Source organism: Accipiter gentilis, chromosome 30 (assembly GCF_929443795.1).
Source record: "Accipiter gentilis chromosome 30, bAccGen1.1, whole genome shotgun sequence".
In the NCBI taxonomy this organism is placed as follows: domain Eukaryota; kingdom Metazoa; phylum Chordata; class Aves; order Accipitriformes; family Accipitridae; genus Astur; species Astur gentilis.
The window spans coordinates 5,268,829-5,282,741 of record NC_064909.1 but is presented as its reverse complement, the minus strand read 5'-3'; the positions used below and the strand labels follow the sequence as shown (position 1 = coordinate 5,282,741).

Sequence of the window (13,913 nt, the reverse complement as noted above, 5' to 3'; positions counted from 1 at the left end):
GAAAAAGAAAAATTCCCAGCGAGGCCCCTGGGCCGGCCCAAGGCAGACGGGTGGCTTTCGGCAAGGCTGCCACCGCGGCTCCGGGAGGCCGATGCTCCCTCGGGGGGAGCACCCCGCTGCCCCCCCCCCCCCCCCCCCGCCACCCCGCCGCAGGCGCGTCTCTGGCCCGGGCACGTCGGCGCTCGCCTGGTCGCGGAGCACCGCGGGGGGAGCTCGTGTCTCTGGAGCTGCACAGCAGAGAAGCCGTTTCAGAAGGTGCCCAGGGCATGAAGGAGGGGGGGGGGCGCCTGCCCCAAGGTGGGGCAGCACCGCAGGCTACCAGGACCTGCCCCCGCCAACAACAAAATGACACGCGGGGCTTTGTCGGGTCGGTTGTCCCTTCTGAGGCGGCATCTTTCAAGGACTGCAAAGAAAATACTGTCTTGCAGTCCCTGTAATCCACGGTTTTCATTTACTATTATTCAATCAGGATTTATCTCTGTTTTTTTAGGAGGCTACTTTTCCAGGACTGTTACTCGATACTGATCCATTAAATCATTCCAGCTGAGAGATTAAATGTATGATTTGCAACCAGCTGGATTTCTTAAATGGTGTCTTCGCCTCCCTTCAGAGTATGAGCAGAGCCGACGAGAAAACACTTTGCTTTGGCATGGAATCGCGCACATTTGCCCAAAGATTACCACACGGAGTTCATTCAATGCCAACAGTATTCTCTTCCTTTCTCTTCACCGGATTAGATTTCCCCCAGCCATAAAACGCCTCCAAAAGCGAGATACCATCGAAATGGCAACGCAGCCAACCGAACGGCTAGGCTGCAGGCTTAAGCCTTCTCTCGCTCTAACGCCGCAGCCCCTCTCTGCCTTTCGCAGGGCCGCCCTGCGTCCAGCCAGCCCATGCAAGCGGCGCGGCCCTCGCCGAGGGGGAGCCGGGGCGCCGCCGGGCGCTTACCGGGGACCTGGGCTCCCCGGCACTTCAGCCCGCGGGCCCGACCGCGGGGGCATTTTGTGGCCTCGAAGGGCGATGAGGGTGAAAAGCAGGCAAGGGGAGCCTGTGCCGTCCGGACGCTGCTCCCCGTCGTGCCCCTCGACGGCTGCCCCAGCGGGGCGATGCGCAAAGAGAGACAGGCCTCCGCGGGCCCTACCCAGCCGCCGGGCATGCGGGGAGTGCTTTCGGGCAGCCCCTCGGCCCCCCCCCCCCCCCCGGCCCCGGCGTTTCAGGCAGGGCCAGGCTCTCCTCGGGGTACAAGCGGCCGCGCCGCCCGTGCGGGGCCCCCGCCGAGGGCTGGGCGGGCGGCAGGAGGTGGGGACGGGCAGTGCGATAGCCAGACCCTCCCCCCTCCCCCACCCTCAGGATCGGGAGTTTGTTTCAAGTTAATGGTGGCGGCAGCGGTGCCCGGGTGAGTGTCGTCAAGGCGGCTTTATTTGCCGTGGCCCGGCACTAGGCAAGGTAATAAATACACCCGATTTAGGGTAATTATGGGAGAGCGACTGGCCGCCCTCCACGTCTGGAGATCCTTCGCGGGGACGGCATCTGGGAGACTGGCAGAAATAACCATCAGATCTCCCAGTAATAACGTCTAGGTGGGAAACACCGTCGCTTTCGCTGTGCCGGTCTCGCCCGAAGAAAAAAAAAAAAAAAAAAAGCCCCTTCTAAGCTAAAAGGGATCTGGGGCTTTTCTCCGACCGAACCCACCCCGCAGAGCTACGGCACCGTGGGGGATCTGCCGCACCTATAGAGGAGAAATTTCTGGGCACATTTTCTGGGCACAGTCAGGGAGACGGAGCCCGGCACCACACACACCCGCAGCAGAAGAGCCCGGTGTCAGCATCGCCCCTTGCCTGCGACCGCCTCGCTTTCTGCTAAAATGGCGAGTGAGGTGGGATCGCCCAGCTCCGGCCCTTCTAATTTGGGAAGACAGCGAGGTTGCTGCGCAGGGACGGAGCCTACTCCCACGCATTCCCTCTACGGCCACCCGTGGGGCCCGCGCAGCCAACACCTCCCTGCCCCACGGCCGGTTTTGTTTGATTCCAAACCGTCCTGACTTCCCCGTTGTTGATGTTTTTGTTGGGTGTGCGCTCAACGCGCTCTTCAGAGCGATGTCCCAAATTGTTTCTTAACTTTTACATGTCCCCTCCCTTCCTCAGCGCCAGCCGCGGCCTCGCTCGCTGCTCGGCGCGTAGTGCTGTGGGGTGCGGATCCTCGCCCCGAGCAGCTGCTGGGCTCATGTGTAACTGAATATCTCAGGATCAGGAGAGAAACCCACTTGTCCCTGGCCCCGCAGCAGCTTGGGCGCCCCGTCCCCCCGCTCCAGCCGCCCCCTGTGCCCTCCGCGCCTGCCGCCCCGCGGAGGCCGTGCCCCTGTCCTGCTCCTCCGGCTTCGGCAGCGGGGAGCGGGGAGGGCTGGAAGGAGCGAGCTGCGGGGAGCAGACCCCCCGCTTGCCGCGTGTGCCCCGCCGGTGGGGAACAGCCAGTTCCCTACGACGAGGCGGCTCCGCGGGCAGCCCCCGGCGGCAGGAGCCGGCGGCCGGGGTTAAATAGACGAGGCGTCCCGGCTCGGCCCTGCTCGGTGGTCGGGTCGGGCCTCTCTCGGGGACGCCATGAACTCAGGCTTTGGTGATGCTTTCCCCGCTCACGCAGCTCTCCGGTGACAACAGGGCGACCACAGTAGTCTATTTCGATTAAACGCATCCCACTGAACCAGAAAGGTTCAGTCACCGTCACCCCCCCCCCCCCCCTCCGAGGTGTGCAAGGGGAGATATCTCACTGACGGGTGACTGCCCATGCACCCTCGCCGTCTCCTTGTGACGGAGTGCGTGTCCCCACGCCGCGTGGGTGCTCCCCGCAGCCCGCTGCCGAGGCGGCCGCGACCCCGAGACACCTGCCGCCGGGGTTTCCAAATTACCGGGAGAAAGCCGGGCCCGCAGAGGGGACAACAGATGCCGGGGGGCGGGCGCGGACCTGAGGCCGGGGGGAGCCCAGCGGCCGCGGTGGAAGGCGAGGAGGGCGATCGAATGTCCGCTCGCAGCCTGTCCGCGCTGCCGGCAGCGGGGTCACTGTGTCCGGCTCCGTGGGCAGGGTGGTCGGGGGGGCCGGGGCGGGGAGGGGAGGAGAGGAGAGGAGAGGAGAGGAGAGGAGAGGAGAGGAGAGGAGAGGAGAGGAGAGGAGAGGAGAGGAGGAACGGTGATGCCTTTACTGCTAAAATGCTCACGGATCGAGTCTCGGCTCTCTCCCCCGACCCCCAGCACAACTGCATCTAAACCCGCGCTTTGGAGCGGCGGGACTGGGGGTAGCTCTGTCCAGACCCCAACTCCAGCACGATTAGAAATCGCTCTTCTAATACGCTTCAGTGAACTTTGCTCAACTTTACAGCAAACCGTAGGCTTTATGAATTCCCGCTTTTTAACTCTTCAACCCCTCTGTTTTTTGATTCCTCACTGTTGCCAGCCAGTCTCGCCTGTGCTGACACCCAGATAAGCTCCTGACAGTCACTTTTCAGACTCAGATGTCCGGCTCACACGCGGTAGTTTTAACCACTGCCTCGGTTTTCACGCTGCAGCCTATTTTTGGAAAGCAGGGCAGCGCAAATGAATATTCCTGATGAAGGCAGCTTTCATCGGGTTCTTTACAAAATCTATTCCCCTTTCCTCCCTCCCACCCCCTAGATACACATGCACCATACCGAGGTTTGCATTTTTCATGGCGGGACAGGCAAGTCTATAAAAGGCATGTTTGTTTTTTCTGGCTGTTTCAAATATGTATTTCCTGGAGGACTTTGCATCTAATGGGGTCATCAGAAGCACATGTGCGATTTTCATCTTTCCAAGTGATTTCTCCTCTCCCTCCCCCCCCCCCCCCGCCCTTCTCCTGAGCAGCAGTGTTTGCTGATGTAATATTTTACCTGTCTTTTCACCTTAGCTCCCACTAAACCTCTCCGTTTCCTTCCGAGTCCCAGACTCTTGGTGAAGTCCCACTTTGTTTCCGTATGTCTGTTTGTTTTAAAGGAGCTCCCTTTTTTTTTTTTTCTCTTGTTTTTCCTCTAGGACACGGGTTGGGCTGGAGGCAGGAATAGGTCATCGCTCTGCCGCCCAGCAAGCCCAGCCGCCCACTCGGCAGCCGCCGCCTCCCTGTGGCCCGGGGCGCGGAGCGGGACCGGCTCTGCGGCACACGGGGACTCCGGATAAAAGCGAATATCGTATTTAGAGCTGGAGATGGAGCGTTCTCGCCCAAACCCGGAAAAAAACCCCAACAACCAAACCCACTCTAACCAACAACCAAACCCCCCCCCCCCCCCCCCCACCCCGTTTATTTAAGTGGGAAGGAGATGGACCTTCTTCCCGAGCAAGGAACCGCCTCCTCAGTGCAGGAAGGCGAAGCTTTGAGCCCCGCTCCCCGCAGCAAAATGGGAAGAGGCTGATCACGCAGCCCAGCTCCTAAGTCTAAGTATGTATTTTTCCAAACCCCAGAGCTACTCTCCTTCAGACAAACCCCTCACCTTTTCCTTGTGTGCTGAGGCACTGAAAGATCCCTTCAGTATATTTTTCTTGGCTCTCTGAGCCGCAGCGTTTTGATTCACTAAGCAGAGGAAGTTAAAGAGCTCTGCAGTAAGGGCCAGTGGCCAGTGTTTTCATCGCCATCCCCTTACATTATTTGTCATGCTCAAGTGAGGGTTTGTTCAAGGCAAGAGCCTGCTCATACGGGGCTACGTTTGTTTCTCCTAAAGAAGGCAATAGATTTTGTTTCCGGGTCTGGTAACAGGAGCCCGAGTGCTTTACACAAACATCGCTGGGCAGGCAGGGGCACTTCCAAGGCTTTTCATTCCGGGACTGGAGCAGCCCCCCTCAAACACACACTGAGACTTCAGTTAGGCCCGAACTGCTGAGTCAGGGTTGGGGACGAGAAGAGGGGAACGTAGCTTTCTCCGGGGTAGCCGGCAATAAATAGCCCAAGCAGGCGAGTTCTTTCGTGCAGATCGCGTTGAATGTCTGCAAAATGGCTTATATTATCCGAAGGAAAACACAGCTTTTGGTAGATGAGATGCGGCTGTACTTCCCAAAGGGTCCTGTTTACCCACAAGCTCGTGCAAGGGCTTGCAGAGGGAAGGAGTTTAACCAGCAAACTCCGGCATACGCTCCCGGACTCACAGGAAAGGCTCTTACGCCAATGAACTTGCTCCCTGTCCCTGGTAAAGTGTCATTCACGCTCCCCTTCGGGGACTGTGCCACATCTTCAGTAGCTTGTCGGGATGCTCTGCCCTCGCTTCCATCAGTATTTCCCCGGCAGGGTGACGAGCTGCGCCCTGGCAGGATAGCCAAAATTGCTTTCTCTCTCAAATGTGCCGTTGCTCTCATAAACCTCTTCAGCGCAGCACCAGGACAGTTAACACTCATGTAATAAAGTACAGGGCTGCTCAGCAGAACGAATCTGCTCTAGTACACCGTGAATATTCAGTGCCCTGCTATCTAAAGGAATTATTCCAGTTACAGTTCTGGGGTCCGTAAATGCTGCATTCATTAGGTAATTTAGTAAGGTTTTAGTCTGAGGGCAAATACTACTTTTATATATGTATACGTGCGTGTGTATGTATATATGTGTAGGTGCGTGTGCGTATGCGAGAGAGACAGCGAGCGTGGTTTTTCCCCCGGGTGCCCAAGCTATCGGGGCTCAGCTGTGGGGTTTGCCCGCCGCATCCCCGCCTCAGTGCGGGGATAGCCGGGGGCAGTTTCATGCCGGGTCTGGACCGTCTCTTTATTTATGCCCCGAAACCTGCGCCTGCACCCCGTAAACAACCAACCGTGAGAAGAGATATGCCCCATGTAACGTAATGCTAGTGAATCATAACTAATCTGTTTAAAACCAAGGCTTAGTCACGTCGGTTTCGGCATATTCCTCTATCTGGAACTTTTCTTGTGCGTGGAAAATCGGGGGGATTTGGGCTAATTTATCAAACATCATTACTAACGCAAGTACGGTCCGATAAAATGAGTCGTAACATGTATGGGTTTTCAGGTTGCATTACACACGCCCTATCATGTGGGCTTTAAGCTGTGTGCGCCCTTAATGCTAGGTTAACCTGCAGATTTATTTCTTTTTCTTACTGCATGGTTTCTGATTGTAGCTGTCTTTAATGGACTTTAGCGCCTCGCCCTCTCTTCCTTTCTCCGTATACAAGTGATCCTCGCTGGAAGTTACAGGAGTTTTCATCGCCCCTCGCTTTAGAAGGGCCTTTCTCACCCTGTCCGCCTTTCATTTACTTTCCCCGATCGAATTCTGCCTCCTCTGTGCAATATGACCTTTTATTAACTACGTACACCCCATCCTGTTTTCATCCTGCCTCTTTAAATGTTCCCCGGCTTGGCTTTACTCTTTCTCTTGTTTTTTTTTTTTTTTTTTTTTTTTTGGGGGGGGGGGGGTTAATTTTTTTTTTTTTTTTTTTTTCTCCAGCGGGCAAAGCCTTAAGGCTTTATTTCGGTTTCGGGGCCATGTTTTATTAACCCAGTCGCTCTGTTTTCCTTCCCAAACTTACTTCTATGTCTAAAAATACAAAATAATTAACTAGCCAATTAATTAATTCTCTGCAATATTGCACCACCGCATGTGTTATTTTACAGAGAGAGGAGATCTTCTGTAGCCCTAGGAAGCGATGGTTCCTCTACTTGCGAAATGTTTATTGTCAAAGGATTAGAATTCATAGCTAAAATTATTAGATGCCCCTCGACGGAAATAACGGGATCTGCTATTTAGACCCTAACGCGTGTAGGACCACACTGGTACGCTCCCACAGCAGAGGCAACAGCCACATCCACTCCGCTGCTGAAAAATCACCCCAAAGAGCAGAAACAGAGAAACACAGACCTGAATATACCACACTGCCTCCTCTATAACATTGTACCCCGCTGCACCCCAGCATAACGAGAACACTGGATTTACAACCACGAATAAGAGAGAGCTTTTTTCCCGAGGCTGATGCTCCCTGTTACCGATATCTATACCTTCCTTTCTATAGACTTTAACGGGGTCTCAGAGAAATGTGCTTTTAGCGGACACCCACAAACGCACAAAGGCGCTAATCCAGCCCCAGATTATATCAAATTAGGACACTGCCCGCACAAAACTCCCGTTGATTGAAATTTCAGCCAGCGTCTGAAACCTGGACGCGATCTTTGCTGATCTACACATATTTCTATCCCGCTTGAAGCCGTATCGTTTTCTCGGTTTATTTTTCACCAGAAATTCATTTTAAGGTGGGGGGGGGGGGGGGGGGGGAGAGGAGTACAAAACCCATTGCAAGGTCTAAGGAACATTTTAAACAGATGATAATATCACATTCGGCTTCTAGCAAAGAGTTGGTAGCAAGGGTGCAAGCTGTAATGAAATCACCCTGAGCTCTTATCTTCTAATGAAGCAAATTCGCAAGCAACTTGCCTGTCTCTTTTGCCACCCTATGCTTACAGGGAAAAAAAAAAAAAAAAAAAAAAAAAAGAAAGAAAGAAAGAAAAAGGAGCGGAATAGAGAAATCCCATTCCCGGCATCACTCCCACAGGAGCTGGAAAGGCATTTGCAGTCCAGCCGTGCCGGACCCCGGAGCACGGTTTGGCCACTCTCCGCTTGCGCGCCCGCCCCTGGGGCGGCTATCTGCCGGGGCCAGCGGACAGCGGGGCGGACGAGCCCGCGGCCCGCCCGGCCGTGCCCTCGGGAGAACAGGTGGGCGACCTCCTCGCTCCCCTTAGGGTCCGCACCGCCTCTCCTTCCCCGTCCTCTTGCCTCCTCGCTCCCGCAGGGAGCGAACGCCACTTCCCCGGGCCGGGTGGGAGCGGCCCCCGACGTGCCCGGGCTTTGTTCCGCGGGTCACCCCAGAGAGGGCAGGGGTGCGGGGGTGCCGTCTGATGGCCCTGGGGGTCCGGTAGGGGACGAGGCCCGCTCACTTCTGCGGCGGCACGGGGAGGGTCCCGGGGGGAGACCCGCGGGGGCCCCGACACGGCCCGGGTGTGCACCGTCTCCCCCGGGCGAGCGCCGTCAGCCCCGGCCACCGGGCTGCCCGCTGTGCTCCGCTCAGGGCTGAGCCTGAAAACATCCCGTGGCCAAGTGAAGCAGCCACACACCGAGCTAGATTTCTAAATTTTATTATAAAATAAAAGCAGAAATATTTTCCAAAGAATGTATTCACATAATATAAACAATAAACAAAACTAAGGTGAGTGACTTGCGCTTGATACTGTCGTTTAGGTCTAACCTTGAGCAGCAGTTCCTCTTTTTTTTTTTTAAAGCCCGCTCCTGCCCTCATTGCACACCGAGGGGAGAATCTGCCCCTGCCTTCCTCCGGGGCCGGGGCTGGAGCTGGGCCATCACTTCCTTTCCCACCCAGCAAATGGCGAAAGCACCACATGGACAAGGCCAAAGAAGCCGTCTCTGCATAGCATCAGCTACAAGAAGGTTACAGAGTTTGCTTAGAGCGCATGTTGCTGCTATAACTTGACTACAACTTTTGTATTTTTAGTTGAAATTGTACATCGTACACCTGCCACAGATACATAGCTACAATAGAATAACGGGAGCGATATGTAACTTCCAAACAGGCATGGCAAGAGCGGCCTTGCGCTCCCCTTTCTTCCCCACCCCCCCGAAAAAAAAAAGAAGATTACAATGTGTCTCTTCCCACACAGACCGGCCGATCAAGTGACACCACGGAAAGATTTGTGAAGTTAAGGCTGGAAAGAGCTGCTACACCGAACCGCCTTACAGCCTGCCGTGAAAATCACAGCTCCTGTCCAACAGTCCTTACACGCCTGAGACCACCTTTAAGCAACCCTTAAGGCTTTTCACAACATCACTGCCCACAGCCGAGTCCAATACCTTCCAAACCTGCAGCCAGCCTGCTGCCAAAGGGCACAACACATCCACTAAGGAGTTTGTCATCGCTTTCAAAGTCTCTGGTAAGATTAAGGGAAAAAAAAAAAAGAGAAAAAAAAAAAGAAAAAAAAAAAAGAAAGAGTAAAGGAGGGCTGATGGGAAGAAGGGAGCGGGTACACTGTTTTAAGAGCCCAGATCAACCAAGTTGGATGACATAGGGTTGAGGATGGAGTCCTGCAAGCTGTGGTGGTGCATGGGGTCAGCGCTGGGCACGGGGATGGCGCTGGGGCCCTGGGGGTGACCCAGGCCGTGCATGGGCTGCAGCCCAGGGTTGGAGCTGAGCAGCAGCGCGGGGCTGGAGGAGGTGTGATCCGGGGTCCCTGATGGTGTCTTCTCGTCCTCTGAGCTCCCCAAAACTGTCTTATTCCCGTTCATTGACGCTGAGAGCGGGTTGTGGCTGTTGGAGTTGGAATTCTCGTTGTTTTCCCTATAGGAAAAACAAAAGAGGGAGGGAAATCACCGTGTGGTCCCCGCTCTGGGGCGTGCACCGCAGGACCGGGGGCGGTGGGCAGTGGGGAGCTGGGTCCCGGAGGCGGCAAGCGGAGGGGAATGCAGAAACAGCAGGTTTACAAACTCTGCAAACCTCCAAGGCCTCTTCATCTGGCACAAAGGTCTAAGGTCCGCCGAGCTTGTAAACAGAGTCTCCCACTAGCCCAGCGGAAAGTGTCAGTTTGCCAAAACGTCATTTTCTGCGCCCAAAGCGTTTGCACAGCGTGGGGAGGGAGAGGGGGGAGGATGGGAAGGGAAGAGAGGGAGGAAGGCATTAAAAAAACAAAGGACTTTTTAACTTTAAAACTGGTCCCGGAGCTGAAGAGTAGTTGGGCCGTGATTTCTCCTGGGGAGGCCAAAGCACGGCGAGTTGTAGGCAGGATCACCCTGCGCAGCAGCAGCACAGCCTCCCAAGGCTCGCGTCAGGCGGGAAGGGCTCTTGCTTAAGTAACTGGACGGGTTTTTTTCCCCTCGCCCTGAGCTTAAAGCTCAAAACATAGCCCAATATGGAAGGCAAGGCAAGCAAACAGAGTTAACTTGCTTATTTCCCTGGCCCTCTTGGGAAATGCTCCGCACACCCACTGCTGCCCCTCTGTCCCTCCTCGGCCCGGGTGGCGGAGGGCGCAGCCTGGGTGGCCCCTCGCCCGGCTCCGCGGCAGGGGTAGGCAGCACCGCCGGTGCGCCTACAGATAGAGCCAGCCGGCTCGGAAAGGCAGGACGTAATTTCAAAATTCATCACCGAATTCATCACCATAAACACGGAGAAATAGCTGGAGGCTGGCCAAGGCCTTGCTGATACGTTTTTGTTTTTTTGTTTTTTTTTTTTTTTGAAAGGTGAGGGGCAAGATGGGGTGGGGGCGGCCGTCCCGTCAACGCTAACGTGGCTTTTAGACATAGCCCTCGCAGAAATACTTTAGACACAGCCCTGCCTGTAATATTGAAGGCATTGCAAGTCTAAAAGCTTCTGTGGAAGCTTTGAAACACACTGTCTGGCAGAGGGGGCCCTATCCTGCAGGATTTGGTGGAGAGAAGTGAAGCCATTGCACTGACGTTTTTTTCTCAATAAGGGCTGCAGGATGTGGCTGGAGACACTTTGTGCCAAAAAAATAAAAATAGACAAGAAAGCTCTGTTTGAGCAAGTTTGCTTGAGCGAATGGCAATCCCATGAACGGTCTGTTTTCCAACGCCTGGAGCGTAATATTAGGTTAAGTGTATTTTTCAATGTCAAAAACCTTATTTGTCTCTGGAGAACTTTAAAATTTGATTCTTCGGGAAAAAAAAAAAAAAGAATAAGTGTAACCTTCATTTCCTTTGGATATTTGAAGGCGAGTCCCCGCTATCAGCAATAAAAAGGATCTCTAACATCTCATAAAACCAACACTTGCAGGGATTTGAAGGAAAATTAAAGCTGTAGCACCGTTTTGGGAAATGTATGGAGCAAATCCGTGTGGAGCCCGAACCTGCCGGGCTGCACAGCTGCGCGGCCACGGCGCTGGCCATTTCCAAAACACGTTAGGCAGAAACGAAGAAAAGGAGTCTCCTCAGAGGGACGGATCTACGGGAGATTTCTAATTCGTTAATTAACCGCTCAGGCCCTACGATCAGATCCGTATGGACCCAGCAATTCAGCGAGCTAGTGAGGAGCCACTGTGCAGTTAGAGGACGCTTTTTGCTTCTTCAAGCCATCTTCCTAAGGCACAGGGACTGCCGACGGAAAAGTCATCCCGAATACGCAAGGGTGTAGGCATTAACCTCCGTCCGGCTGTTAATGGTCCCTTCAGCTCATTTAAGGAGAAAAACACGGTTTCGGAATCACGCTGGGGGTACGAATATAGGTCTGTTAAGGTGCATTCATGAGCACCTTGCTGGGTAGTGAACACGAACGGCAATTTAATGGGGGAGGTATGAGGTCGCTCGCGTCAGTCCCTGTACGGTTCTCTCCGCCTCGCGCCAGGAGCCGACGTTAGAGGCAATTTTTGCAAACAACCTTCGGACCCGCTCGTTCCCGGTTGCCTCCCCCCCCCTCCCCCGCCCCGGCTTTCCCTCTCTGCGCCGGGGTAAGGCCCGAGAACACGCTCCGAGCTGTGCGGGGCGCAGAGCCCTCGCCCTCAGCCCCGCCGCCGCCGGCCTCTCCCGGCGGGCCGCGGTCCCCGCGAGGCCGGCGGCGGCGGGGCTCCACGCCGGGTTGCGGCGGGGAGGAGGCGGCCGCGCTGCTTAAGCGGGAGCCGCCGCCGGCCGTGGGAAGCGCCTCCGGCCGAAGGGGTTGCCCCGGGGCCGCCGAGGCGGCCGTGCGGGGAGCGGGGTCTCGGCGGGGAAGGGGTCCCGTCCGCCTCTCCCGGGGCTGCTTTTGGCGGACAGACGCCCTCGCCGAGCCCGGGGAGCCTCGGGCGCCGGGGGGAGCCGTACCTTTCCTTGGCCTCGGCGGCGCGGTCCCGCTGCCGGCGGTTCTTGAACCAGTTGCTGACCTGGGTGGTGGTAAGGCCGGTGGCCTCGGCCAGCTCCCGCTTCTCGCGTGGGGACGGGTAGGGGTTGTGGGCGTACCACTCGCGGAGGACGCTGCGGCTCTTCTCCTTGAAGCAGTAGCTGGTCTCCTCGCCGTCCCAGATGGAGCGGGGCAGCGGGAACTTGCGGCGCACCCGGTACTTGCCCACCGCCCCTAGGGGTCGCCCCCGCAGCTTCTCCGCCTCGATGTAGTGCGCCTTCAGCCAGAGCTGCTGCAGCTTGGGGTGGTTGTGCGCCGAGAACTGGTGGCTCTCCAGGATCTTGTAGAGCTCGCGGAAGTTGCCCCGGTGGAAGGCCACCACCGCCTTGGCCTTCAGGACGCTCTCGTTCTTGTGGAGGTGTTCGCAGGCAGGGAGGGACCAGAGGAACCGCCCCAGCCGCTCGATGTTGCCGCCTTGCTGGAGCACCTCGCAGACGCAGGCCACTTGCTCTTGGGTGAAGCCAAAAGTCGGGAGCATCGACATGGTGAGCCCTGCCCCGCCGCGCACCCTACGGCCGCATAGAGGGGAGCGGCGCGGGGCGGCGGGCAGCGCCCGGCATGCGGGGCCGGCCCCGGGGCGGCGGCGCCCGGCGGGGCCCGGTCGGGCGTCACGGCCGGGCGCGGGGAGCCGCGGCCATCGGCGGCGCCCGGCCCCGGAGCGGCCGCGGGAGCCGGGCAAAAAAGGCGAAGAGCGAAGAAAAAAAGTCTCGGGAGCCCGAGCGCGGGCGGCTTTCCGCCCCCCCCCCCCCCCCCGGCCGCCTCCTTTTTGTAAGTCCAAGTTGCGAGAGTAACTTCGTGCCTCTTTTGTCTCCTATCTGCAGCGCTCGCAGCGGCCGCGGCTCTCCCACCCCCACCCCCCTCGGCCGCCGGTTTGGGATCTCCCTGCTTCCCCCCCACCCCCCGCCGCCGCAAGATCCCACATAATATAGTGGTAAAGCCCTGCTGCCTCGCTCCTCTCCCTCTCGGAGTTTCCCCCCCCTTTCTTTCTCTCTCTGTCCCCCCTTTTTTTTAAATAATATTATTCTAAGCTGGCATGAAAAGTGATTATCCGCGCTGTGATTGGTCCGGTTATCTGACCCGGGGACTGCCAGGAGAAGACAATAGTTTTAGTCAAATTATTTGCCATGGTGACGCTGTCAATCAGGGGTAACCCGATCTGTTTTGAGGTGGCTCCCCGGCTGGGTTGACAGATTGCTCAGATCCACTCAGAGGCGGCCCTGCGAGCTGAGATATTAGCTAGCGAGGGAGAAATTTCCGCCGTGATTGACGCTGCAGGCGCCCGTCGGGGGAGAGGGGGAGCGCCGGAGCACGGAGCCGGGGCCCCGGCCTCTCGCCGCAGGGCGCTGCGGCGCGGCGGGACGGAGCCGCCGCCCCGTCCGGGCCCCGCCGCCCCTTCTGGATCCCGCGGCCCCATCCCGGGCCCGCCGCCCCGGACTGCGGGCTCTGCCGTCCGCGGCACCCGCTGCTCCGGTGGGGAGAAAAAACCCGCCTCCGGCCTTGCAGAAACTTTCTTTCTAAATGCGTTAGCTTACCCCTCCTCCCCAGCGCCCAGTAACAACTGTCGGAGAGTTTTATAGGGAAGCGGCCTCTCGTATACAATAGACACCCTGTTCCTGACCTGGGATCCCGTTACACGCTGACCGTACCTGCCCGGCAGCTAGGTGGAGGCATGGTGATACAGGACTGGGGAAAGATTGCCTCGCCATTAAGCGCCGGCCGTGCCCCACCACGCTCCGGTGCGCAGGGCGCTGGCGTTTGTTGATGACGGGACGCCGGGCATTTATTTCTACTTGATTTCCTGGAGCGTGTCGGGGTGTTTCATTCAGGAGAGGAACACGTGTAAAAGTCAGAGACACTTCGCGTGATTAAGCGGACGCTTATCACCCACGCGTGCCTATTACACACCGCGTTTTACGTTTACTGACCCTGCGGGGCAGGGACCCGTATCGTTTCCCGTCCTTTTCGGTCTACAGTTTTTTTTCCGTAGACCGAAAGGCGAGGGAGACGGATTGTGCAAGCTGGAAGGTCGGGGGAG

At 57.0% G+C, this 13,913-nt stretch overlaps 1 protein-coding gene across 1 annotated transcript; it reads right to left on the bottom strand.

The window, feature by feature from the left end:
- Window positions 1-8,117: 8,117 nt before the first annotated feature.
- SIX2 (SIX homeobox 2) lies at window positions 8,118-12,670 on the bottom strand. The gene is made up of 2 exons (XM_049833479.1): window positions 11,803-12,670; window positions 8,118-9,334 (listed from the first exon to the last, which is right to left on the bottom strand). Exons 1-2 carry the CDS (start codon window positions 12,360-12,362, stop codon window positions 9,031-9,033), a joined length of 864 nt encoding a protein of 287 aa, XP_049689436.1. The 5' UTR covers window positions 12,363-12,670; the 3' UTR covers window positions 8,118-9,030.
- Window positions 12,671-13,913: the final 1,243 nt, after the last annotated feature.